This window comes from Myxocyprinus asiaticus, chromosome 25, assembly GCF_019703515.2.
Source record: "Myxocyprinus asiaticus isolate MX2 ecotype Aquarium Trade chromosome 25, UBuf_Myxa_2, whole genome shotgun sequence".
NCBI classification, from domain to species: domain Eukaryota; kingdom Metazoa; phylum Chordata; class Actinopteri; order Cypriniformes; family Catostomidae; genus Myxocyprinus; species Myxocyprinus asiaticus.
Window position 1 is genome coordinate 20176154 of NC_059368.1, and position 27911 is coordinate 20204064.

Here is a 27911-nt window from a genome sequence, read left to right on the forward strand (position 1 = left end):
CATCGTTTTCAACAAGGTGTTGAGGAGTGGCCATCTTGTTTAAGAAATCACTGTCGTTTCAGATGACAAACTGTATTCAAGACAGAGGTGGTCGATTTGTGATTGTGAAGGGGGTAATGTTTGAGGAAGAAATAGCTATTATGAATATGTACTCCCCCCCCCCCCCCGGTCATTCATGTGATGTTCTAACCAATGCATTTGCTAAGCTGCCAGAATGTAAAGTGGACTGCTCGTTAGTGGGTGGAGATTTTAATTGTCATTTGAATCCTGTAATAGACAAGTTGCCCACTGGCACCAGTGGCGTATCCAGGACATTTTTACTGGGGTGGCCAAGATGGGGCACAGACCTAGTGTGGGGTGGCGATACCGGGAGAAACTTTATGAATGGCACATGATCAAAATGTGTAAATATCGCATTGCTTTGCTTCAACATCTACACATGTAGAATAAATGAATTCTTAAACTCATGTTAGCATTCACTGAATTGTTTGTATTCAATACCAGACTGTTGTTTTGACATTTGACAGTTTTCTATTCCTGTTCTATTTCAACCTATTACAGTTTCTGGGAATCTCTGGTTATTTTAACATAACATCCATTTTTAAATCAGTAATTGTTTAGGAAAAGTTAGTTCCACATTTTTAAGAGCTATTCTCATTGTAGAGAATTAATCTGCGTATAACATCAGGTATAGGTATAATCATAAAAAGATACAAGTGCAGGTGATAACTGATTGAGGCGCAATTCAATCAATCATTCAATCAATTATTCATTCATTTATTAGCTATAACTGCACTGTCCAGCAGAAATATTGTTAAATTGGATACAAATCAGTGTGTGAAATTGGCTACGAGGGCTTAAAGGTGTCTGTCTGGAAACCCCAAAATTGCAGATTGAGCTCTGAATACAGTAAAAAACAAAACTCTATTTACAGTGTCTACTCAGGTTTATTTTCCACATGTTCTGATAGCTTCAATTACTTTGAATATTACTAAATAAAATAGTTAGTCAAATCCTTTGCGGCATTTAAGTGCAATTTGCCCTGCCTCTGCATATTTAAAATGTCAAATAAGGTATAAAAACTTTGAAGATTTTATTGGTCTGACTGACCAATAATACACATAAAGAGCTCATAAATAACTCATGTAAAGATTTAAAGTACAGTCACAGCACAAACCCTTCCATTTCACACACAGGTTAGCCATATATAAAACTTTAGCTATTGAACATATACATCTGTAAAATGCTTTACACATCTCCGTCATTAAATCAGAAAACATGGCATTTCATATTTCATGTCAATATAAAGATAACATGCTGAATGTGGTGTAGGGTCTAGCTTACTCTTTAACCTAGCTACTGTAACAATGAAAACATTTTTTCACATTCACATGGAAATTCGGGATAAATTAAACTTTAGATTAGAAGAAAATACCTCTTAAATAACAGCTTTCTTTTTGACCACAAATCGACGTCGTCAACTCATTGGAAGTTGGAGGTAGACGCTAGCTTGTGTCAGCTTCGTGCTTCTGACCGACCATTATACTCCAGATCTGGCGCCCGCTGCCCGCGACCTGCGGGACCTGCCTGGCCACCCGCGGCCTGCCCCTCCCCCCACTGATCAAAGATCAGCTCACACAGCTTCAGTCCCACCACTACTATAATGGTCAGAAATATAAAACTGACCCTGGGTCAGTGTGGCTCTAAATCAACAAATGACCTGAGATGTCATCTTTGATTGACAGGTGTTTCTATTGGTTCTTCGTTCTTGTGTTGATGAACATGATGAACTACCAATCAATTCTGGGGTGGCCACAGAGTGGCCAATGAGATTTCAGGGGTGGCCCAGGCCACCACAGGCCACCCCCTAAAATCGCCACTGACTGGCACATCAGCCCTCTCTTTTCAAGCTAAATTTATTAATTCATTATGTAAGGATTTGGGCTTTGTGGATATATGACGAGTCTAACATCCAGCTGATAAAGAATTTACCTTTTTCTCTAAACAACATTCTTGCCAATACGAGAATTGACTCTTTTTTTGCCCCTAAACAAATACTGCACTCAATTGGTACTATCATCATTTCAGACCATGCATCTGTTTTTTGTTTTTTTTTTTTTGCATTTGAAGCCCCGTGATCATTCAGTTCAAGCTAAGCATTGGCGACTTAACCCTTTTATTTTTAAGGATAGTGCTTTTACGTCTTATTTTGTCTCAGAATTTCAGGTATTTCTTACTATTAATGGCCCTTCTACAAGTGATAAATCTCTTTTGTGGGAAACAATAAAAGCCTTTTCAAGGGGCTTGATAATCTCTTATACATTTAATAAAAAGAGAAAACAGGCAGAACAGAGAGTAATTTTGGAGGCTAAAATTAAAAGAACGGAAGCTGAATACACTCAGAACTCAAATTCAGATGGATTGAAATAAATTATTGCTTTACGTTCCTCTTTAAGTTCTTTGTTTGTGGGACAGGCTGAGAAGAAGATTAGATTTGCTAAACAAAGGCTTTATGAACCTGGTGACAAGGCAGGGAAATATCTAGCACACCTTATAAAGAAAAAGGCAGACTCTCAAACAATTTTGTCAATAAAAGACCAGTTAGGGCATCCCTCTTCGAATACTTCAATTATTAATAATAGCTTTGCAAAAATTTTTTGAAAATATATATAAATCTGAGACTTAGGGAGGATCAACGTCATGGTTACTGGTGTAACCTCCGTTCCCTGATGGAGGGAACGAGATGTTGTGTCGATGTAGTGACACAAGGGGTCACTCTTGGGAGCCTGAGACACCTCTGGTCTTTGATAAAAGGCCAATGAAAATTGGCGAGTGGTATTTGCATGCCACTCCCCCGGACATATGGGTATAAAAGGAGCTTGTATGCAACCACTCATTCAAGTTTTATGCTGAGGAGCCGATATAAGGTCCGGCCATTTCAGCTGGTAGTTCAGCGTTGTGGCAGGAGGGACACAATGTCTTGTTCCCTCCATCAGGGAACGGAGGTTACACCAGTAACCATGACATTCCCTATCTGTCACTCACTTGACGTTGTGTCGATGTAGTGACACTAGGGTCCCTATACGAAATGCCACAACTGGCTGAACTGTGTTACGTGAACTGGCGGTGTGTGGTGGGCAGACTGCTGTGTGCCTCATAGCCAGCACACCAGGTTGACACGTAACCTCCCCCAACATAGTTATGAGGGTCGAACGGCCCTTTTTGAGGACAAGTCGACTACCCAAAGATAGAGACAGGCTTAACCCAGTCGTGGCCTCTTTTCCCCTTCTCTTTTTCCACTCCCTAAAAAAGAAGGGGGATTATCCGACTGGGCCGCCAGGTCTAGTCAGGGGGTGTCCCTCCCAAGGGGAAGACACAGCGGAGACCACACCTCGCCCAAAGAGAGCGGGTATATTTAAGTGGAAGAATACGTCACATGGTCTTTCCCGGGCTTATCCACTTGTGTTGCGTGCCACTACTTGGGACGAAACTGGTTCCACCCGGAGGTTGTAGAACCTTGCAAAGGTGTTGGGTGTTGCCCAGCCTGCTGCTCTGCAAATGTCTGTTAAAGAGGCACCTCTGGCCAGGGCCCAGGAAGCCGCTACACCTCTGGTAGAATGGGCTCGTAGCCCTACCAGGGGTGGCATGTTCTGGGTGAGATATGCCATAGTTATGGCGTCAACGAGCCAGTGGGAAATCCTCTGCTTGGAGACAGCGCTTCCTTTCCGCTGTGCACCAAAGCAGACAAAGAGCTGCTCAGAGATTCTAAAGCTCTGCATGCGATTCAAATAGAACGACAGGGCTGGGTCTGCCTCCTCCTGGGGCAGCGCTTGCAGGTTCACCACCTGGTCCCTAAAAGGGGTGGTGGGACCCTTGGGCACATAGTCCGGTTGGGGTCTCAGGATCACGTGAGAGTAACCCGGACCGAACTCCAGGCATGTTTCGCTGACAGAGAACGCTTGCAGGTCACCTACCCTCTTGATGGAAGTGAGCGCAGTCAGGAGGGCAGTCTTCAAGGAGAGTGCCTTAAGCTCGGCTGACTGCAAAGGCTCAAAGGGGGCTCTCTGTAGACCCTGAAGAACTACGGAGATATCCCATAAGGGAACGAGGCACGGTCTGGAGGGATTCAGCCTCCTGGCACCTCTTAGGAACCTGATGATCAGGTCGTGCTTCCCTAAGGACTTACCGTTGACTGTGTCGTGGTGTGCTGCTATGGCGGCAACGTACACCTTCAAGGTGGAAGGGGACAGCCTCCCTTCCAACTTCTCCTACAGGAAGGAAAGCACTAATCTGACTGTGCATCTCTGGGGGTCTTCGTGTCAGGAAGAACACCACTTAGCGAATAGACGCCACTTAAAGGCATACAGGCGACTCGTAGAGGGGGCCCTAGACTGAGTGATCGTGTCTACAACCACAGGTGATAGACCGCTTAGGTCTTCTGCGTCCCATCCAGGGACCGGACTTGGAGATTCCAGAGGTCTGGGCGCGGGTGCCAGAGGGTGCCCCGTCCCTGAGAAAGAAGGTCCTTCCTCAGGGGAATTCACCAGGGGGGAGCTGTCGCGAGGAGCGTGAAGTCCGAGAACCATGTCTGGGTGGGCCAGTAGGGTGCTACCAGGACAACCTGCTCCTCGTCCTCCCTGACCTTGCACAGGGTCTGTGCAAGCAGGCTCACTGGGGGAAACGCATATTTGCGTAGGCCAGGGGGCAAGCTGTGTGCCAGAGCATCTATGCTGAGGGAAGCCTTGGTGAGGGCGTACCAGAGCGGGCAGTGGGAGGATTATTGGGAGGTGAACAGGTCCACCCGTGCCTGTCCGAATCGACTCCAAATCAGCTGGACCACCTGAGGGTGGAGACTCCACTCTCCCCTGAGGGAAACCTGCCGTGACAGCGCGTCAACTGTAGTGTTGAGGTTGCTCGGGATGTGAGTGGCTCGCAGCGACTTGAAGTGCTGCTGACTCCGGAGGAGGAGACGGCGGGCAAGTTATGACATACAACGAGAGCGCAGACCGCCTTGGCGGTTGACATACGCTACCACTGCCATGCTGTCCGTCCGAACTAACACGTGCTTGCCCTGGATCAACGGCCGGAACCTCCGCAGGGCGAGCAGAATTGTCAATAATTCGAGGCAGTTGATGGGCCAATGCAGTCGCGGGGCCCATTGCAAACAGCGCCCCAGCCCGTTTTGGAGGTGTCTGTCATGACCACGACGCACCTGGAGACCAGTTCTAGAGGAACACCTGCTCGTAGAAACGAGAGGTCGGTCCAAGGGCTGAAAAGACAGTGACAGACCGATGTAATGGCCACACGGTGGTGTCCTGTGGCGCCATGCCCGTCTCGGGACTCGAGTCTGGAGCCAGTGCTGAAGCGGCCTCATATGCATCAACCCGAGCGGGGTGGCCACCGCCGAGGATGCCATATGCCCCAGGAGCCTCTGAAAAAGTTTCAGTGGAACTGCTGTTCCCTGTTTGTCCTTCCGTAGGAGGGTAGCAATCTCCGCGCACAGGGTGGCGGCGTTTTCGCCCTTGACCAAGGTGAAGTGAATACCACTGAACCTGGGCAGGCGCCTGTGAACTGAATTGCATAGCCGAGTCGGACGGTCCGGATCAGCCACCGCGACGGATTGGAAAGCGCGAGCCACGCGTCCAAATTCCGCTTGAGGGGGACCAAGGGGACAATGTCGTCGGATGTACCGGCAGGTGGGGCCTCGCGGCGGGGTGGAGAGCGAGGTGCCACAGCATGTCGTGGCCATGCTGAGTCTAGGGACATCGAAGCACTTACCTGGCTCCTTGTGACCACCCCCAGAACAGCCTGGGACGGGGGAGGAAGAGGCCTGTCCTCGTAACCCGTGGAGACTGCCACATAGGGGGCGGCTGTGTGCCACAGCTGGGCGCTCAGGGGCGGAAAGGGCACCGCTGAAGCGCCAATCCTGCAAGAAAAAGCCCATGGACGGTACACACCGGGTATGTGACCCAGGGAGGAAGGAAGCCGCTCTTTTGCTGATCTGTTGGGTACCGCAGCCACTTGGGCGTGCAGCGAAATCAAACAAAAAGGCAACAATAGATTTTCCACTCAGCCCTCCACCGGGGGTGGAGTGGTCCTCCTACCAGCTCAACGTGAGTGGGTTCCCTCATCCTTGGGTCGCCCGTCTCAGGGGCGCTTCAAGGAACTCCGTGGGTTCTTCGGCGCCGGCTGTGTGAATCTGCTTTTCTTAAAATATTTAAGGAGGTTCAAACAGTGTGTTCAAATTCCATTACTTTGAACATAGTCAAGGTGTGGCAATCCATACGACGAATTGAGGGCAGGTTGTCCGTAACATTAGTCTTTAGATCAATATGCAAAAACCCAGATTTTCCTCCAGGCATGACTGATATGCGATTTCAGTATTGGGCTTTTAAAGGTCTCACTAATTTGAAGGGCCTTTTTGAGGGCCCTACTCTTATGTCCTTTGGTCAGATCTCTCAGAAATATGATCTGGATGGCAGAGATTTATTTCGCTTCCTACAATTAAGGACATTTATTCAGAAGGACACTTCACTTCTATCTGATGTGAGTTCATCAAACCTTGAAGAACAGCTTTTTGAGACTCGGTCAGATGCATCTATAAGTCATTTTTATAATATTCTGTCTTTGACTAAGAATATATCTACACATTTTTTTAAAACAATCTGGGAGAAAGAACTTGATATTACAATTTCTGACAATGAATGGGACATAGCCTGAAGGAATGCAAAGTCTCTGAGTGTTTCTAATAGAGTGAGAGCAATCCAGCTTAAAATTCTTCATAGAGCACACATATCTCCTGCCCAACGCAGTAGATTTAGGGCTGATCTCTCTCCTCTGTGTTCTAAATGCAAGACAGATATAGGGAATCTTACCCACTGCTTCTGGTTTTGTCATAAGATTCAAAGGTTCTGGTGTAAAGTTACTGAAGTGATGAACAAGATATTGAAGGTCTCCTTGGTTCCGGACCCTGTATATTATTTACTAGGAATATCTTATTATTTGGGTCTTACTGTACACAAGACTAAGCTCTTTAATATTCTCACTTTTTGTGGCAGAAAATGTATACTTTTGCAGTGGATTTCAGACAAAACTCCGAAAATGTGGAATAGGATTATTCTTGAATACGTGTCTCTAGATTATTTGACATGTAGGGTTCATGATTAGGATGCAATATTTCACAAAATTTGGGACCCCTTTTTGTCATATATAGGACTTGACATTGCTTCCATCTTAATAAGAGGATTTGTATGATTGTAGTTTAAAGCCTCACTGGCATCCCTTATATTACTTGGTAAAGCACTGTAATCTTTTTTTATCTCTCTCTCTCTCTCTTACCTAAGTCTGTTTTATTTTTTCTCTCTGTTTGGTGTATTGATTATACTTTATATTTACTATATTTCAGATCGTTTGTATTTGATTTGTTTCTTGTTCAAATGTAAAGAAAACTCAATAAAAATTTTTAAAAAAAAAAGTGCATTAAGCAAAGGGTAACCTACATTCACATCGCTTAAGGTTTTTTTTATTTTTTTTATCTTGATTATCTCTGTTGGCATGAGCCATGACAAATGGCTCATCTGTGACAATGGGGTCACAGCGAGCCATCCAAATGCCCATCAAATTACAATTCATAACAAGATGACTTAATGCTCAATCTCCTAGCTGGATGGTCAAGTAGAACTGAGAAGGCCAATATAAGACATGCAGCAGCTAATCTACCTGATAATGATGTTTGGCTAATGCCAAGTCACTCAGCATACAAACAGGTAATATTGCCAGAGTTATGGTTTCTTTTCATGGGCTTTAATAGGGATGAAGTGTTTGTGTTGCAGTGAGAAATAGGACAGCAAGTATCTCAGTGGATGCCCTTAATACAGCTTGACAACTGCTTACCTTGGCTGTGTACCACACTCTTCTCAAAATCAGATCTTGTGGAATTTTGTCCTTGTTTGACTTTCTGTTGTGCCACATTCTTCAGTGCATCATTGACTGTTTTTTTTTCCACCATGCAAAATCAATTAAGATATCCATGATAACCTTGAACCAAGCCATAGAAAACTGGCATCTCATATATAGACAAAACATCTATAACATACCATAAGATTATTATTAAACCTTTAAGTCACATTCAGCCAGAACATTAACATCTGATTTAGACATTATCAAAAAGTGACATCTTATTCTCTCTGACTAGAGTCCCAGAGTCCTGTCTTAACAACACTCTGTTGGCCCTGAACTGGACATGTACTCCATAATGGTATAAATATAGTCAGTCACATATACCCTGTTATAAGGGACTCCTTTAAATAATTTTACTCAAGGTAAAGCCATAAACCAAATGACTAGGCCATAATCACAAAGAACTGCATATTTGCAAGGCAACTATGATGTGTGCTCTGTGGCCCTAAATGGCCCCAGTAGAATCAGCCACTACAGTGGCCTTGGCAAACCACCAGAATGAATCTCAGAACACTTCTTACAGGGGAGCTCCAGGTTTTGTACCATCCATCAGCTTTAGGACAGGTTCTTTCTTTAGGTCATAAGACTGATATGATGACCAACAATGACTATCACTACACAACTCTACTCCATCTTCCCTAGCACCAAACTTTTTTTACATTAAACTCAATACATTGCACAGTACATTACTGTATATCTCTCATTATTCTGCTCATTACTCTTCTGCTCATGTCTCATTATGACTAGGCATGCATTCCAGCATTGTACATTATACAGTAAATATTCTGGGTTCTCTGTCACTCCATTTGAACTCCTGCATATGTGGTTGCTCTGCACATTTTGTATTATGTTTATTTTATGTATACTGTGTATTCCAAATGGCACTGTGTTGTCATTTTGTAAAGCACATGTGCTGTTGTATATTATGTATCATGTGTAAATTGGGTATGATGTGTATATTGTCTATTATGTGTATTATATGTAAATTATACATACTGAACATTGGGCCTCGTTCATGGAGCACAAGTAGAACTAAAAAAATGTAAAGCCGTTCTGACGTAAATTTTCGGATTCATGAAAGTTTTCGTATTTTCAAAACGAAAATATGACATCCATGCATAAGACCTCCAAACATTTTGTGTTCTTTTAGGCAAACTGCCATGACTACATTTTGACAGAAGTTAAATTCAATAATAATGAAATGTATGAAAAAAATAACTAAGAATTAAATGAGTAAAATTAATCTTTAATATAACATAAATTCATTAAATAAAAGCGGTTTGTCATTTTCTGTTTAAACCATATAGGCTAATTCATTAAAATAATTTCTTTGATACTTGCATTTATTTCATCAAAGTTTCTTCTCAACTGTGCTTCACAAATGTTATATTGTTTTTCCAGCAGAACTGCTTGGCATGGTGCAAAAAGGTCATTGAAAGACGTAGATTTTGTTTGCTTTTCTCAAAAAAATGTATGCCCTATAATGTGACAGATTTTTGAGTTTCTTTATTTGCTATGAGCTCTATAATTTAGGTTTCATAATTCAGTATAGGCCTTCAGGCATTCTATTAATTTCTTTAATGATTCTTCCAGTTGCAAGGAAAGTATATCACAATTACCATCACAATTTAGCCTACATGAGAAGTTTCACCAATGATGCTGGTGATGCGCTCGACTGTACCAGATAAGGTTAATTGCGGTAGACCTCCTTCTGCCGGCTACACTGAACATTTTTTTATTCTAAAGCAGTGGTGGCTGGTCAGAGGAGGCAAGGGAGGCTGAGCCTCCTCAAAAATGTATTCAAAATTAATGTTGTTTTAATCAGTTTACCTACTAACATACACAACTCAGATGCCTTTAATGGAAAAAAATGTTTTTCTATTTATTTGTCTTATATGCGTAGTAGCCAGGTGAGTTAAAATGACTGTATGAATTGGTATGAATGCCAGAGGAGGCTAATGGCATAAAACCTCTCATTAGTAAACTGACCAATCAAAATGGATATTCAAATGATACAACAGCATCTGCTTCCATTCAAAAAGTGTCCAAAAAGCCAAACGGAGGCAAAATGAAATTTGCCACCTTCCACGTTCATAACCAATCATTATCAGAGGTAGCCATTCAAACCAATCTGCTGAGCTTTCAGTATCACATTTACGCTTCATCAAGCCTACTTGTGGATAACATGAGAGGTGAAGAGAAACTTTCAAAATAAGCCAAAATATCGTTGGAATAAAAGTTATTGGGAAATCTAAAAACATGTGAAAGACAGAACGACATGATCATATATATATTTGAGGAAATGAAGCAGTGGAGGATGGAGTTCATCTACACATACAGTAGCTTATTAGGTGAGTAGATGCTACTGTACATGAAACTGGACCCTGCATCCATTTATAAATGTTTGCACTGATTGTAGTCTGTAGCTGGTGCTGCATCATTTGTTCCTTTCATTTGTTTTTACAAGTGTTGAGTTGGTGATTGGAAAGTGCTGAGTTTATTAGCGGAAAGAGTATAACACATATGCAGTTATCAAGATGTGGCGAGCGGGGGTGGTGGGGAGAGGGCGTGTTGTAGCCAAGCAATGAGGGACGGCTGGGGGAGAATGATCGCAATTAGCCGGGAGAGGGATAAGGTGGAGCCAGAGCCACAGTTCGAGAGAGAGAGAGACGCACAAAGCTGTCTGTGTGTGTGTGTGTGTGTGTGTGTGTGTGTGTGTGTGTGTGTGTCTTTATGTTTATACGTATAAACACTGAAAAGTGTTTATTAAATGTCTGACGTGGATTGTTCACCCGGTCCCCACTTCCTCCTTTCCACATTAAGAACCTGGTCTGTTACGCTGGTGATGAAACCTGGGAATTTAGAGGAAGATGCACCGTCAAGGAGTCCTCGCCACTGACTGAGGATCGCGACGCTGAGGGAGTGCTCGATCCGGTGGCGCTGGAGCACTGCGTCAACCGGAAACCGAAAGGGATGGCTGAGGTGTCCAGTGCCATCGCCCGGTTTCGTGGACGGAAGCAGTACAGCGGACTGAGGACCGTCTGGTGGTGTGTACAGGGACCGGCGAGTTTTTTTTTCCCTTTTCACTCTCGTTCTTTCTCCCTCCCTCTCTTTCTCTCTCTCTCTTCTCCTACCCTCCCCTTCTCGCTCTATCTCATTCTCTCTCTCCCCCCTCCTCTCCCTCGTCTTGTTCCCAGGAAGCAGGGAAAACAATCCGGCAGTGGGACAGGCCGAAAGGGCAATATTTACCCTGCAGAAATTGGGGGGGGGGAGTAAATCAGGCCGGATGGCTCCCAGGCCTGAGTTGGCCTTTGGGGGTATGTGGTGAGCATGGGGGCATGGTAGAGCGATGAGGGACGGCTGGGGAAAAATGAATGCAATCAGCCGGGAGAGGGATAGGTTGGAGCCGGAGCCACAGTTCGAGAGAGAGAGAGACGCACAAAGCTCTCTGTGTGTGTCTTTATGTTTATACGTAGCTGGTGGAAAAGCAGTGCATGTTTTTATGTAGTACTGAAAAGCACCCCCTTTTGTTATACACTGAAAAGTGTTTATTAAATGTCTGACATGGATTGTTCCCCTGGTCTCTGCTGCCTCCTTTCCACATTAAGAATCTGGTCTGTTACGCTGGTGCCGAAACCCAGGACTTAAGGAGGAAGAATGTTGCCATGGATGCCTCACCACTGGAGGAAGTCTTCAAGACCCTCGCCAGCATCCACCAGTCACAGCATCAGGCCCTCCTCGAGCTGCTTACAGAGCAGGAGCAGAGAACCTCCTGGTGTATGCAGATCTAAAGAAAACCATCCTGCAGCGGGTCGGCCAGACACCGGAGCAACAGCGCCAACGCTTTCAATCACTGACACTTGGCAAGCATGGCCACCTGTTTGCCTTTGCCCAGCAGCTCCGGGACGCCTGCCAGAGGAAGTTGCTGGCTGAGCAACGCAACGTTGGGACTGTGATCGATCTGGTGGTACTGGAGCAGTTTTTCGCTCAGCTTCCGAGAGGGAAGGTGGAGTGGGTCCAGTGCCATCGCCTGGCATCACTCCAAACAGACATCCAGCTGGCAGAGGATCATATGGCAGAGTATTTGGGACTTGGCGAGCCCCGAGCTCCTTCTCTCTATCTCTCCCCTGCCGTCCTGTTCCTGTTCTCTGGAAACAGGGAATTCCTTCCCCCAAACCGGTTCCCCAGTCCTGTGCACCGTTCATCCCGCTGGCTTTCCTTAACCCTCTCCACTCTCCCCCACAAGCTGCCTTATCCATCCACTAATCTTGGCACTAAAATTGGCTGGCATTTACTACCTTATTAAGGGGAATGTGTGTGGATGGGTCCTGTAACAAAACGTATAGGTATGTGGTGTGAGAATCGCTGGCTGGGGAGGTAGAGCCAGGGCCATCTACGTCAGCTCCATGTCAAAATGACGAAAGGGGATTTCCCTCTGGAGCAGACGTGAGATGAGACCCTTAGGCATGCCTTTGATCAAGTGAAAGTGATTGATGGTCAACGCCTCTGGCCAGACGTTGCACTCGCATATCCGTATTTTTCAATTATTAAGGATCGTTGTATCGAGTGACGCAGGATGCTCAGACAAAGGAGGATACAACCCAACTGTTAGTACTGAAGAGCCGTCGGGAAATGTTATTCCAGATGGCTCATTATAATCCGATGGTGGGTCACTTGGGGCAGGAAAAAACACTAAACCGTATGATGGCCTATTTCTATTGGCCGGGCATTCGCGGGGATGTTTGCAGGTGGTGTGCAGCATGCTGTGAATGTCAGCTGGTGAATCCAGTGGCCACCCCACAAGCACCATTGCACCCCCTTCTGTTGATCGAGGTTCCCTTCAAAAGAATTGGCATGGATCTCATCGGGCCATTAAAACGGATGGTACACAGGCATCGCTTTGTGTTGGTCGCAACGCGATATCCGGAAGCAGTGCCTCTGCGCAACATCTCAGCATGCAGTGTTGCGGAGGCATTCTTCATCTCCCGAGTGGGGATTCCGAAAAATAAATCCTCACTGATCAGGGCACTACGTTTATGGCACGTACACTATGCGAGCTGTATGAATTATTAGGTATTAAATCGATTTGGACAAGCATGTACCACCCACAAATGGATGGCTTGGTCGAACAGTTTAATCAAACCCTGAAAAACATGATTCGTAAGTTCGTGCATGAAGATACTCGGAATTGGGATAAGTGGCTTGAACCTCTGTTATTCGCAGTTTGAGAGTTCTCGCAAGCTTCCACAGGGTTCTCCCCGTTTTAATTATTGTATGGGCGTAAGCCTCATGGTGTCTTAGATGTTGTGAGGGAAAACTGGGAGGAGGGACCTTCAAATAGCAAGAACAAAATTCAATACATCCTTGACCTGAGAGCAAAACTCCACACATTAGGCCAGCTATTACAGCAGAATTTGCTACAGGCTCAAGAATGTCAGTTCCGGCTGTATAACAGGGGAGCTAGGCTATGGGAATTTACACAGGGAGATAAAGTCCTTGTATTACTACCTACATCAAGCTCTAAATTACTCGCAAAGTGGCAAGGGCCCTTTGAGGTCACTCTGCGAGTCAGGGAAGTTGATTATGAGGTTATACGAATGGATAGGGGCGGAGCACAGCAAATCTACCACCTCAACCTCTTAAAACCATGGAGGGAGGCAGTCTCCGTGTCTTTGGTGACAGTGGTTCCGGAGAGGGAGGAGCTCGGGCTGGAGGTGAACATAAAAGTCGATCGAGGCACCCCGGTCACTTTCAGAGACCATCTCTCACCATTGCAAGTCACAGACGGATTACCTGAGCACAAAAAAAAGTAGTTCAGGAAGAATTAAAGGCCATGCTCGATATGGGGTAATAGAAGAATCCCACAGTGACTGGGCCAGCCCGGTGGTACTGGTTCCGAAGAGCGGTGGAAGTACGGTATCTGGGGTTCCACTTGGGCCACGGGCAGGTGCGTCCCCAAATTGATAAGACTGCAGAGATTGCATCCTGCCCGAGACCTAAGACCAAAAAGGAGGTGAGACAGTTCCTGGGGCTGGCTGGCTACTATAGTGGGTTTGTGCCTAATTATTCAGACGTCATCAGCCTGCTGACTGATCTCACTAGAAATGGAGCCCCAGACCTGGTCCAGTTGACGGAGCCATGCCAAAAGGCTTTTATGCAAGTGAAAGCTGCGCTTTGTGACGGGCCGTTGTTACATTCCCTGATTTCTCTCTCCCTTTTGTGTTGCAGACAGACGTGTTGGACAGGGGGTTGGGAGCCATGTTGACTCAGCTGGTCTGCGGGGAGGAGTGCCCGGTGCTGTACATCAGTCGGAAGCTCTCGGCAAGAGAGGCAAGGTACAGCACCATTGCGAAGGATTGTCTGGCCATCAAGTGGGTGGTCCTCACCCTTCGCTACTACCTCCTGGGACAGACTTTCACCCTCTGTTCGGACCACGCCCCACTCCAGTGGCTCCATCGCATGAAGGATACCAATGCGCGGCTCACCCGTTGGTATCTGGCTCTTCAGTGTTTAAATTCGAGGTGGTCCACAGACTAGGGGCGCAGATGGCTGTTACGGACTTCCTCTCCAGAAATGGGGGGGGGGGTACTGAGCATGCTGGATGGCTCCCTGGTCGGGCGACGGGGGTATGTGGAGGTGGGGGCGTGGTTGAGCACTGGTTTGTGAATGGAGAGCAAGATTGGGAGATGAGAATAGTAAGGATCATCACCTGTCATTGATTATCTCTAACAGCTGCTTGTCATTGCAGAGAGAGTTGGAGAGGGATTTAAGAGCAAGCCAGACACCAAAGAGAGAGAGATGCACAAAGCTGTCTGTGTGTGTCTGCATGTCAGTGTGGTGTGTGCTGAAAAGCAAACCTTTTGTGTACTGCTGAAAAGCGGTGTCTTATTGTGTGACACTGAAAAGTGCAGAAATAAAGGTCTGACGTGGATTGTTCACCCGGTCCCTACTTCCTCCTTTCTACATTAAGAACCTGGTCTGTTACACAATACTATTTTAAGATATCAGGGAGAGGACTTTATCTGTGTACGGGAGCACAATTATCAGCATAAAACATATAATAAAACATGATATTTAGACCCACTGCAATCTTTTATTGGTTTGATCTTTCAATACTAATTTATATATTTGCCTCCTCAGAAAATGTGGTCACGGACCGCCACTGCACTAACGCTTGGATTGTGATAATTGTGAATGAACGTGCACAAGCCCCATATTTATGAATGTTTGGAATTCAATTAAATATACAACTAACAAATCTGAGGGGTACGAAGCTTTCGCGAATATTTAGGGAAGGTCAATTTTATGCTCAAATTACTCCAGATTTACTCATATATTTTTGAAAGTTTTTTTGCATTTTTGTGGAGCATTCACCCAAGTCACCCACCATTACACCTACAACATGAATAAGGTAATGTAACAATAAAGTTACTTGATTTGATTTTACTATGAACATTGCTCAGATCTTGAAAAATATAGCATCTTTAGCAATATCTTACTGAATTAACAGATAGTAATAGAAAATGTAAGAAAAAACACTTTCCCACCAATACTTGTATAGTAACCCCTCCAGTTTTTAGCCTGAAAGGTAATTCAGGAGAATCAATTTGTACAGCTTAATGAACCATATCTAGAAGCTTTAGAACTAGACATTCAATAGCTACTCTTACCAATATATGAAAATGGTCTGAAGCCCTTGTCACACACCAAACTCCCTCCAGGTAGTGTTGTGTATGGACAGGAAGAGGTGTATGGATAGGAAGAGGTGTGACAGTGGCCAAACAGGTTAGTTTACCACCCACTCTTGCTGTTACATCTTGATTCCAACACATTTCCTGCTGTTTCTCTCCGGGTGGTGGACCACAGAGGTGCCCGGTGAGGAGTTGACCACTTCCAGTTGGAGAGTTCTGTGTGGGCCATTCCCAGGACGTATGGGGTGACATAACACTGTGGGATGCTACACGTGGTGGCAGCAGGCAAGAAAGGACACCATGCTGCAGCTCAGGCATGACGTCCAATGCCAGCCCCAGGGCAGAGTGGAGTGCCAGGCATCTCAGGTGATGAAGGGGTGTTCCACACACTTCACAACGGTTCTGGGCACCACAGCACCTGGGAGGCCATTCCAGAGTCTGGAGCTTGTTGAGGAGAAAGGCTGCAACGCTTGGGTTCTGCAAGGAAATTCAGTAATATGTTAATGACCAGTGAAAACAACACAGCTGATATCATGGTCTTAGTTTGTATTGTTTACACTGTGTTTTGGTCGAATTAACCGACTGATTATAACTTCAGAGCTTGTGCTTAAATATTCTCTATTCTTAAAGCAAAAACTGGGCTTAATTTAACGCATTATGTATGTAGGACAGTTACTGTATGTGTAACACATAATGATAACAGCAAAAACTTTAAGTACGAAACAGAGGTGGCAGCTCAGTCCACATGTTGACACTAATGGGGTATTTCTCGAAGTTAAGAACGCAAAGACCGGACTTGCGTTGTGGTGAAAATCGGTCTTGTCTAGCTACCTTGAAAGGGTGAACTCAGAGGGACAGGAGGAATGCATCTATATGAGTTTTGGGATGTGCTGCAATATGTAGATTTAACAGCCCCATATGTACTTTTTCTTTTCTTTTCTTTTTTTTTCCTTCTTTTTTTTTGGAAGAGGATGATGACAGCGAATGAGTCCACAAGAACGTATAAGAACGCACATTGAGAAACAGCCATACTATAATTAAAATCATTGAACATCCTCTGAACAGCTATGTGACTGAAATGTTTCATGAACAATACATGCAAATACATGACCAAAACAAAACAGTGAGAAATAGAATAATAACATACAAAGGGGCCCAAAACTATTTGGAAACTTTAGCTACAATGAATGTCTTTGCATTATAACAAACTATCAATCCAAGAGGCATGTATTTTAAGGAAAGAAAGCACAATCACTCTTTTCAAGCAAAACATTAAAAAAAGATTTGTTAGGTTTTAAATGATGAAATAATAGAAAACAAAAGCTATTTGGCCACTTTCTGGTTGTCAGATGTTTTTCGGAGCATGTACATAGATGAGCTATACACCTGTTGGTACTCTGCTAAGACACCTGTATGAGGGAAACTGACTTCATACATACTGTACATTAAAATGACCTTGAGACCAGCTGGAGAAAATAAATCTCAAAAATGGCTCAGAAAGAAATGTTAGTTCTGAGAAAAGGTCTATTATTTGTTTGCAAATTTCACTTTGATATTTAGTTTATAATCCAATGAGATTCATTTTAAAACATTTTATTTGGGGTAAGTGTCTGGATACTTTTTAGGGCCACTGTATATACAGATAAATGAACTTCCATAAAATACAATATAAGTAGCATCCTTAATGGTAAACTTTTGGTGAACTTGGGCATTCCTAACAGCTGTTCTTTTTAAAACAATAAAATCAATGCACTCTCTTTCCATGAATCACAACATTGAGTGTAGCTTGATTTAAGAATCGTAATAAACTCCCTTTCCCTCTTGTTGCTTTCTCAGCCGTGACTACACACGGTGCTGGGGTACTCTGTCTACTGCTGACACCCTCAGTGTATGTTTGCGGGAGGGAAATGGAGGTCAGAGGACAAAGCCCAGACCTCAGCACAACTCTACACCATGATTGAGTGCTTTTTTTTCTGGGGGTGGAGGTCTTATGCAGAGGGTTCACTGCAGGAAAAACCATACGACATAGGCATGCCAGATGCCTGCAGTCTGCTTCAGCTTCAGTTGGCATGCATGCATCCAGAGGTGGGTAGTAACATGCTACATTTACTCCGTAACATTTACTTGAGTAACTTTTCAGAAAAACATGTACTTTTAGAGTATGTTTAAAAGTGGGTACATTTACTCTCACTCAAATACATTTCTAATGAAAAAATTTTACTTTTACTTTGTCACTATGAGGGGCGTTCCTGTTGTCACATTACTGTGTTTAATTTTAATTAATGTGTAATTTATTGAGAGATTATTGAATGGGACTTTTACGACAGCGGAAGTTCACACAGCTGTGCGCGCTGTCACAGACTGTCACTCAAGCCAAGTCCATCACTGCTGCAGCATTGAGCTCTTCAAACAAAGTGAAACACTTTCTTCGCTCCACACAGTGAAAAAAAGAATAGTTTTGTCATGCAATGCCTTCATTTAGCTGATATTTCAAGATAAAAAGTGAAGCTCCAATTTAAGCAACACATTGAGGTAAGTTATAGCTCTAATAATAACGTGGGATTTACTGTGACATGATGATGGACATTTTCAGGGTGATTATGTAAATATGGGTTCTTCTGACATTCGTTTTTAAGTGTACATTTTTAAATCAGCGCAGCAATATATCAGAGCGCTTTGTCCCATGTCCCGCATGTCATGAGCAGTATTTATGCATTTACCCTGCACCCTCGTGGGGGTACTGGAAACTATCGCAGCTATGGGCTGATTAACTGTATAAATCCTTGTAAACATCCAAGTTAAGTGTAAATGCCTTTTGCTCTGCCGTTCATGTGATTGACAACTGGAGCGCAAACAGATAGCATTTCTGCGCGTGCACAGCAAGTCATACGCGTGAGAGATGTGCAGACGCGAGGCGATCATATTGTGAAGAGAGTGTTGTGCGACCAGTGTTGGTGCCCTACGTAAGCTGCATATTCTGCATTTAGGGAACGGTGGTACATCTGTACAGAACTAATTACCTAAATTCTTTTGACACTGAAAACTGTAACTACACTGAACTAAGAACTAAAAGCTATGAAATAGCGAAAGTAGACATTAATGAAACATGATTTTGCTTTGGTTTATACTTCAGCATTATATATAATGTCCCTGTTTTCACTGTAATAATTACAAGAAAGGTTTTCAAACCTATCTTCTTATTGACAAATTCATCCAGATCTGACAAGAGCCCTTAAAGGGATAGTTCACCAAAAAATTTAAATGATCTCATCATTTATTCACCCTTATGTCACCCCAGATGTGTATGACTTTCTTTCATCTGCTGAATTCCTGAAGATTTTAAGAATAATTTCTCAGCTCTTTTGGCCATACAATGCAAGTGAATGAGTGCCAACATATTAAAGCTCAAAAAAATCACATAAACCAGCATAAAAGTAATCCATAAAACTGTGGATATATCAATATCTTCATAAGTGATGTGATAGGTGTGGATGAGAAATGGATCACTTTCACATTCTTCTTTTTGTGTTTTGGTGATTCACATTCTTCTCAGCATATCGCCCCCTGCTGGGTAGGGAGAAGTATGTCTAGCAAAAAATGACAAATATTGTCTGTTTCTCACCCACACCTATCATATCACTTCTGAAGATATGGATTACTTTTATGCTGCCTTTATGTACTTTTTGGAGCATCGAATTTTTGGCACCCATTCACTTGTATTGTACATATTCTTCTAAAAATCATAATTTGTGTTCTGCAGAAGAAAGGAAGTCATACACATCTGCCATGGTATGAGAGTGAGTAAATTATTTTTGGGTGAACTATACCTTTAAAGTGATAGCTCAGCCATAATTTAATATTCTGTCATCATTTCCCTACCCCCATGTTGTTCCAAACCTGTGTGACCTTCTGTGGAACACAAAAGGTGTTAGCCAGAATGTTATGGACTGACAGTCTCAGTCACCATTCACTTTCAAAATATGGAGAAAAAAAAACACATTCACTGAAAGTAAATGGTGACTCAGGCTAACATTCTGTCTAAAATCTCCTAATTGTGTTGCATAGAAGAAAGTCGTACAAAAGTCATTTGGAACAACATGATGGTGAATGATGACAGAATATCCATTAATAATAATAATAATTCTGTAATACTTGTTAAATGTGTATTGTGTAATGAAATATAGCGGAGTTAACGTCCATGATGTCATTTGTTGAAGTAACGAGTTACTCACTACTTGAGTACTCTTTTAATTGGATACTTTCTTACTCTTACTCAAGTAATTGTTTATGTTAGTACTTTTACTTCTATTTGAGTCATTTTTTTTTTTTTTTTAAAGTAAATGTACTTTTACTTGAGTACAGTTTTTGGCTACTCTACCCACCTCTGCATGCATCCCCCTCAACCTGTTAGAGCTGCCTCTGGGTATAAAGCTTGGCTGATACCCTTAAGAGGAAGCACCCTGGATGTGTGAGACTAGTCCAAAGACCTGATAATATTATGGCCTTAGATCAAGACTGACAGTACTGAAAAAGATTGCTATTGATAATGATAACGAATTTGAATCAAAAATGAAATCAAAACACTTCAGTTTTAGTTCACAAAAAATGAAAATTCTGTAATTACTTACTTATTTGTTCCAAACTGGTATGGCTTTCTTTCTTCAGTGAAACACAAAAGCAAGACATTTTGAAGAATGTACTGACTGCTCTTTTTCATGCAATTACCATGAACGAGGACTGGAGCTTTCAAACTTCAAAACTGATGCAAACATACCCTAAAATTATCATAAAAGTGGTCTTGTACACTATATTCCAAGTCTTCTGAAGCCATTTGTTCGCTTTGTGTGAGGAACCAGTTTTGTGAGCCAAATTAAACAATTCAAAATACATTCATGAGAATCCCAGATGAGGACATTCTTCAAATTTTCTCTTTTCGTGTTACACAGAAGAAAGTCATATCAGTTTGAAACTATATGAAGTTGAGTAAATGATGACAGGATTTTAATTTTGGAGTGAACCTTTGCTTTAAAATGAATTGTAATCACTGTTAAATGCTTGTACTTCCAATTAGAGGAGTAAATCTAAACCTTTATAAGAAAAAGGAAGAGTCTATTAGTGTAAGGGCTTTGGATCAGCTTAATCAACATATGTCCTCAAAAGCCTTTATGTGTGTTCATTTAAACACTGATACTGTGAATAGTAAAAATGCAAAATGACATCTGCAGAATGCAAAATGCCCAGATGATGTGAATGCATGCACAAACATAGAGTGTGTTAGCCATCCACCCACTCAACAGACACAAATGGCACTTGTTAAATGTTGGTCACACAACAGTGTTGCTGGAAAGTGCCTGCACCCTTTATTGTGTCTGTTGGCTTCTAGTGCCCTCCTAGGCAAACATATAGAGGTTAGAAATGCTTTATTCATGAGTTAATGCCTTTCTATGAGCTGGTGCCCCATATGACCCACCCACATGTGTTTGCAATGGCCACTACATTCTGATAGGCAGGACAAAGGGATGAGGGTGACCAGGCACACTTTATGACACACTAGAGGACAGGATGACGACAACATTACAAAGCTTGAACCTTTTAATGACAAACTTGAACCAATCCACCACCTGTGACTTTCTTTTCAGCCCCAATTATTAATAATGGGATTGTTACATGGATGAAATGACTGATATACAACTGCACCTGCGATACAGAGCAGTAAGAGGAACTTTGATGCAGGCGATCTGAAACACTAGCCAGTAGACATGTTGATGAAGATCTTTTTAATATGTTTTAATTGCTGTGTTAAGTGTCCAAGTACTTTTTAGGGCCACTGTATAAACAGATAAATAATCTTCCTTAAAATAGAACATAAGTAGCACAGGGGTGGTTTGTGGGATCTAAAAGTACACATGCATATTTTATACTGTATACTAGCAGTGTTTTAAAATGTTTCAGTTAGAATTTAAAATTTTTTTTGAAAGGCTGAATTCAGAATACAAAAAACAATTACAAGTTATTCAGAGCGTATATTTTCACCTATCAGCAAATAGATGATAGTAAACAGAAGTAGCATTAGAGGTGGCAGCCATAACAACAGCAATAGTAGATAATTGACATTTTGCTAACCGAGCTAGTTATGCCAAATGACAGTGGACCTCAACAAATTACACCCAGAAAATTAACTATACATTTACACTGAATAATTTAAAAGATGTTTAAAATTCTTTACAAATGCTGAAAATCCTTAAAAGATATCAGGCTGAGAGAGAACTGAGGTCTTCCTTCAAAGACTTCATCCATGCTCCACTGAGGGGCAAATTGCTGGTGAATTGCAATTTTCTGTCCTGTAAGGCAACAGACAGATGATGGCGGGACTGAAGAAAAGAGATGAGGGGAAAGGAGCTCAACAACAAAAAATGTGAGGAAAACAGACAAGGAATTAAGTAGGATCTGTCACAAAGTTTGGGTGAAATAAAAGTGTGCATGACAGAACACAGGTACAGAGAATAGTGCAATGTCTGGAATGATAGAACAAAGGAAGCTGTTTAAATTCCATAATTTGAAAAGTTTTAAACTCAGTCATAGATCGAACAACAGGACCATATACAGTATCTGAGTTTTTCATTCATCTTCCATCAACAACCTGCTCTTATAGATTATGTAAAAAAAAAAAAAAAAAAAAACTTTTGCATCATGTGAAACTTTATATTAATTTGTTACATACATTTTGAAACACATTTGTCTAATTACTGCAACATGCAATGCACTTGTAGACATAGTCTTCAAACACCTGATAATAAAAGTAAATTTTTTTCCATTATAGATATTATTAGATATACTGTAGAAATTATTTTGTTTATATGATATAGAACACAATAAATCCCATGTAAAATCAACAGCCTGAGCAACACTCAACCACTTTGTTATTAGATGACAGCAAAATACACAAATTGAGGAAGGTTTATGAACTAACTGAAAATGTTTTGTGAATTCTCAACTCAAGAGAACAAGATCTTTTCACTTTTATCCTTAATCCAAACCTTAAGTAATTTTTGGGATTTGTGCATATCTATATAATAATATATATCATATAAAAAGCATGTATGATCACATTATAAAGACAAGATTTGTATTACCTTTTTTTTTTTTTTTTTTTTTTGCAGTAGTCCACTCAAATCAAAATAACATTGGCTGACACAACTTGACTGGTCTTGGCAATTGACTAATTCAGATTCTCATAAACTCTCAAACCATCGCTTCTGGTTTGCAGTCAAACCACAACTGACTGATCTCAGAGAATATTCGACTTACTCGCAAAGGGGTGTTGTAAATCACATCACCCAAACAATTGAGATTTATCCTTAAAAGCACAGCAGACGGAGTGCATTGTGTGCTGGAGGTCAGGGGGTGGCCTGCGTGCTCCTCTAGAAGCAGTCAAAGGCTAGGAACAAACAGTTGTTTTGCCTTCATTTCACAAATGCCAACAAGTCCTGATGTTAAACTACAAAGTTATAAGATCCTGTAGACACTTAAGACAAATATAGGTGAGAGAATAACCACAAATTTAATGTAAAATGTCTTTAACAATATGTCTCACTAAACAAAACATTCTGATGAATTTAGAGAGGAGAATATATGGGGCTCCAGTCCCAGCTTACATGGCACACAAATGCAGTACTGTAAATGTACCCAAGGGGGCAAACACCACCCCAAATCATGGTTAAGAACACCCCCTGCACATGATATAATCACTATAATGCAAGGCCTCTCATGCCTTATTACTTTAGTACCACTTGCAGGTAGATTTACGTCTAAAAATAAATGTACTCTTCTTGGTCTCTGCCCCTATTTTACCTTCAGCAAGTCAAAGTCAAAGTCTTCTTTCCCATCAAAACAAGGACTGTCCCCTTTGCAGCCTCCAAGACAACCCTTACATTTAATTTATTCCACTCTTTGCATATTCATGCTACCAGCATCTTCAAAACATCTGTGTATACATCCCTTCCCTGTGAAACCTGTTCTCTCCCTCTATGGAGGTGTATACTTCGAAATCATAAAAAGCAAATTATGCATGTGTCACAAAATACATTCAAATAAGAGACTCTAATTTGTATTGCAAATGAATCCTGGTCACAGGTGGTTTTAAACAATCTACATAAAAGACAGGTGTTGTAACTGGTGTACTTAACTGCACACATTTGTTTGAAGAGTAAAAAAACAAAACAATTGTGCCATCTAAAAATACATAGTGAACACAGCAAAAGTTGTTGAACACCCTAAAAACATTTCTGAGCCTTGTGAGATTATCCCTGTTATAAAATCTGTTTTAAAACTCCAGCTGTGCATTAAACAAGGCAATATCTACAGATTCAGACAATATTTTAGAATTGCATTCACAGTTCCCTATCTGTCACTCACTTGACGTTGTGTCGATGTAGTGACACTAAGGGTCGCTCTTGGGAGCCCCGAACACGCGTACTTCCATGTCTTGGTTCTACCTTGACACAGACTCTTCCTGCGGTTTGCTTTCGAGGGCCAGGCTTTCCAGTACAAGGTCCTCCCCTTCGGTCTGTCCCTGTCACCTCGCACTTTAACGAAGGTCACAGAGGCAGCCCTTGCCCCGTTAAGGGAAGTGGGTGTTCGCATCCTCAACTATCTCGACGACTGGCAGATTATAGCTCACTCTTGGCCTTGTTGTGTGTGCGCACAGACCTGGTGCTCAGGCACCTTAGCCGGTTGGGGCTTGGGGTCAACTGGGAAAAGAGCAAGCTCTCCCCAGTTCAGAGCATCTCTTTTCTCGGCTTGGAGCTAGACTCAGTCTCAATGATGGCACACCACACGAGCGAGCGTGTGCAGTCAGTGCTGAACTGTCGGAGAGCATTTGGGCAGAAAACGTCGGTCCCACTGAAATTATTTCAGAGGCTCCTGGGGCATATGGCATCCTCAGCGGCGGTCACGTGGCTCTGTTTGATGCATATGAGACCGCTTTAGCACTGGCTTCAGACTTGAGTCCCGAGATGGGCATGGCGCCACGGCGCACACCGCGTGCTCGTCACGCTGGTCTGCCGTTGCCTGTTCAGCCGTTGGACTGATCTGGCATTTCTACGGGCAGGGGTTCCCCTAGAACAGGTCTCCAGGCACATCGTGGTTATGATGGATGCCTCCAAGCGTGGCTGGGGCACCATGTACAATGGGCACGCAGTCGCTGGTCCTTGGACTGGCCCGTGACTGCGTTGGCACATCAACTGCCTCGAGTTGCTAGCAGTATTGCTCGCCCTGCAGAGGCTTTTGCCGTTGATCCAGGGCAAGCACGTGTTGGTCCGGATGGACAACACGGCAATGGTAGTGTACATCAACCGCCAAGGCGGTGTGCGCTCTCGCCGCATGTCGCAACTCACCCGCCGTCTCCTCCTCTGTAGTCACCAGCAACTCAAGTCGTTGCGAGCAACTCACATCCTGGGCAACTTCAATAGAACAGCGGACACGCTGTCACGGCAGGTCACGCTCGGGGGAGAGTGGAGACTCCACCCTCAGGTGGTCCAGCTGATCTGGAGTAGATTAGGTCAAGCGCAGGTGGACCTGTTCGCTTCCCGGGAATCCTTCCACTGCCCGCTCTGGTATTTCCTGACCGAGGCTCCTCTCGGCACAGGTGTGCTGGCATGCAGCTGGCCCCTGGGGCTACGCAAGTATGCATTCCCCCAGTGAGCCTACTTACACGGACGTTGTGCAAGGTCAGGGAGGACAAGGAGCAAGTCGTCCTAGTAGCGCCTTACTGGCCTACCCAGACCTGGTTCTCAGACCTCATGCTCCTCACTACGAGGCGCCTGTACGACATGAAGTGATGTCTGTCTGCCAAGTGGTGTTCTTCCCAACGTGAAGACCCACCTGCTTTCCTTCTTGCAGGAGGGGCTGGAGGGGCAGCTGTCCCCCTCCACCTTGAAGGTGTATGTAGCTGCTATATCGGCACATCACGATGCAGTAGACAGTAAGTATTTGGGGAAGCATGAATTGATTGTCAGATTCCTGAGAAGCGCTAGGAGGTTAAACCCCCCCAGATCGCATCTCATCCCCTCGTGGGACCTCTCCGTGGTCCTTCTGGGCCTACGGGGAGCTCCATTTGAGCCCCTAGAGTCAGCTGATTCTCTTTGAAGACTGCTCTTCTGACGGCGCTCACCTCCATCAAGAGGGTAGGGGACCTGCAGGCGTTCTCTGTCAGGAAAACATGCCTGGAGTTTGGTCTGGGTTGCTCTCATGTGATCCTGATCATTACCTCTCTGCTTCCGATGGCCATGATCGCTGCCTCACGTGCTTGGGCGCTGCCCACACGGAGACGCCGTTCATGGATGGGTCATGTTCTCACTGCGAGAACATGACCATGGCAACCTACTAGTTTGAGGCCGCGTCGGTTAGCATTGGGAGCAATTTGGGGATTCCAATGAGAGCCACTCCGCCAGATAACCACCCACGGACCTCCCATTCCCAGCACGCTCTTCCTAGAGTTCTACGATGAGATCGCCGGCTTGTCTCAGGGCGAGTTCGCGATCTCATTTGGGGCTCGCAGAGCTGATGAGCTCTCGATTGCAGCATCAGAGAGCGGGCTGGTTCAGTCTGACGCCGAGGCTCCCACCTTTGGGTGCGGTCGCCCCATCGCAGGCTGACGCAGAGATGACGGCCATGCTTGCCCAGCCTGCAGTGAGCGTCGGGCTGGAGTGGACCCCTCCGTCCCACCCTGAACCCTCATGGCTTGATTATTGGTTCCTGGGCGCAGAGCGCTGCTCGCAGAGGTGCATGAGGAGCTCACGAAGTCGTTGCGGGCAACTTTTACTGCCCAAACCCAATCTCTGAGCTCCTCCGCTCTCACTACCCTCGATGGTGGGGCTACCAGGGGGTACTCGGCAATTCCCCAAGTGGATAAGGCGGTTGCGGTGCACTTGTGCCTGCAAGGCGCCGCCACCTGGCGGAGCCACTTGAGACTTCCTTCTAGGGCCTGTAGGCTCACATCGTCACTGGTGACTAAGGCCTACAGTGCCACTGGACAGGCAGCCTCCGCCCTGCATGCCATGGCTCTCATGCAAGTGCACCAAGCCAAGGCACTGAGAGAACTGCACGAGGGTAGTTCTGAACCGGGATTGATGCAGAAGCTGCGTTCGGTGACTGATCTCACCCTCCGGGCGACGAAGGTCACGGGCAACCCCGGGACTCTCTGGCAGGCGATGTCCACCTTGGTGGTCCAGGAGCACCAAAATTTCAGAGGCTCCTGGAGCATATGGCATCCTTGGCGGCGGGGGACCTGCAGGCGTTCTCTGTCAGCGACACATGCCTGGAGTTTGGTCTGGAATACTCTCACATGTCCTGAGACCCCGGCCCCTATGTGCCCAAGGTTCCCATGATTTAGGGATCAGGTGGTGAACCTGCAATTGCTGCCCCAGGTGGAGGCAGACCCATTCTTGTCGTTGCTGTGTCCGGTGCGTGCTTTACGCATCTATTTGGATCGCACGCAGAGCTTTAGATGCTCTGAGCAGCTCTTTGTCTGCTTTGGAGGACAGCGGAAAGGGAGCGCTGTCTCCAAACAGAGGATCGCCCACTGGGTTATTGACGCCATCACTTTGGCATATCACGTCCAGGACGTGCCGCCCCCTTGGGGCTACGAACACACTCTACTAGGAGTGTGGTGGACTCCTGGGCTCTGACCAATGGTGCCTCTTTAGCAGACATCTGCAGAGCAGTGGGCTGGGCAACACCCAATACTTTTGCAAGGTTTTACAATCTCTGGGTTGAGCTGGTTTCGTCCCGTGTGTTGTCAGGTAGGAACAGGTACATTTGTGGGACAACTGGCTGGGTGTACCACTTGCGCATAGCACCTGACCCCTCCTGGAGGCGGAGACGTGTGCTTTTACCCCCCCAGCCGTGTTCACGAGGTCGTGGAACCTGGATGTCCTTCCTCCTTAGCATTGTGGCAGGCGAGTTGGGGGAGAAACTCTATGCCGGCCCAGCACGTGTGCTAATAGGCCCTGTGCTGAGGTAGGTGCTCCACATGTGCCGGTTGCCTGTATGTAACCCCGTGTGATGTATCTTACGCAAGACGGTTTCCCCGTTGGTAAACCCGCATCTTCCTTGGGCAGAGTTCCCTCTGCCACCAGTCGCCGTGTTGTAGAGCTCCTCCCCTCTAGGTAGGACCTACCACGGGGACTTCTCCATGTGCAACACTGCCGACAAGCTCGGTAAGACCATGTGACGTATTTCCACACAATTACCTCCCCTTCG

At 44.4% G+C, this 27911-nt stretch overlaps 1 protein-coding gene across 1 annotated transcript in view; it reads right to left on the reverse strand.

The window, feature by feature from the left end:
• LOC127416502 (kinesin-like protein KIF26A) overlaps positions 1 to 27911 on the reverse strand; it is a 141988-nt gene that overhangs the window by 86065 nt on the left and 28012 nt on the right. The window contains exon 3 of the mRNA XM_051655906.1: positions 15630 to 16127. Within this exon, the coding sequence (XP_051511866.1) occupies positions 15630 to 16127 (498 nt within the window). The remainder of the gene's footprint in view (positions 1 to 15629; positions 16128 to 27911) is intronic.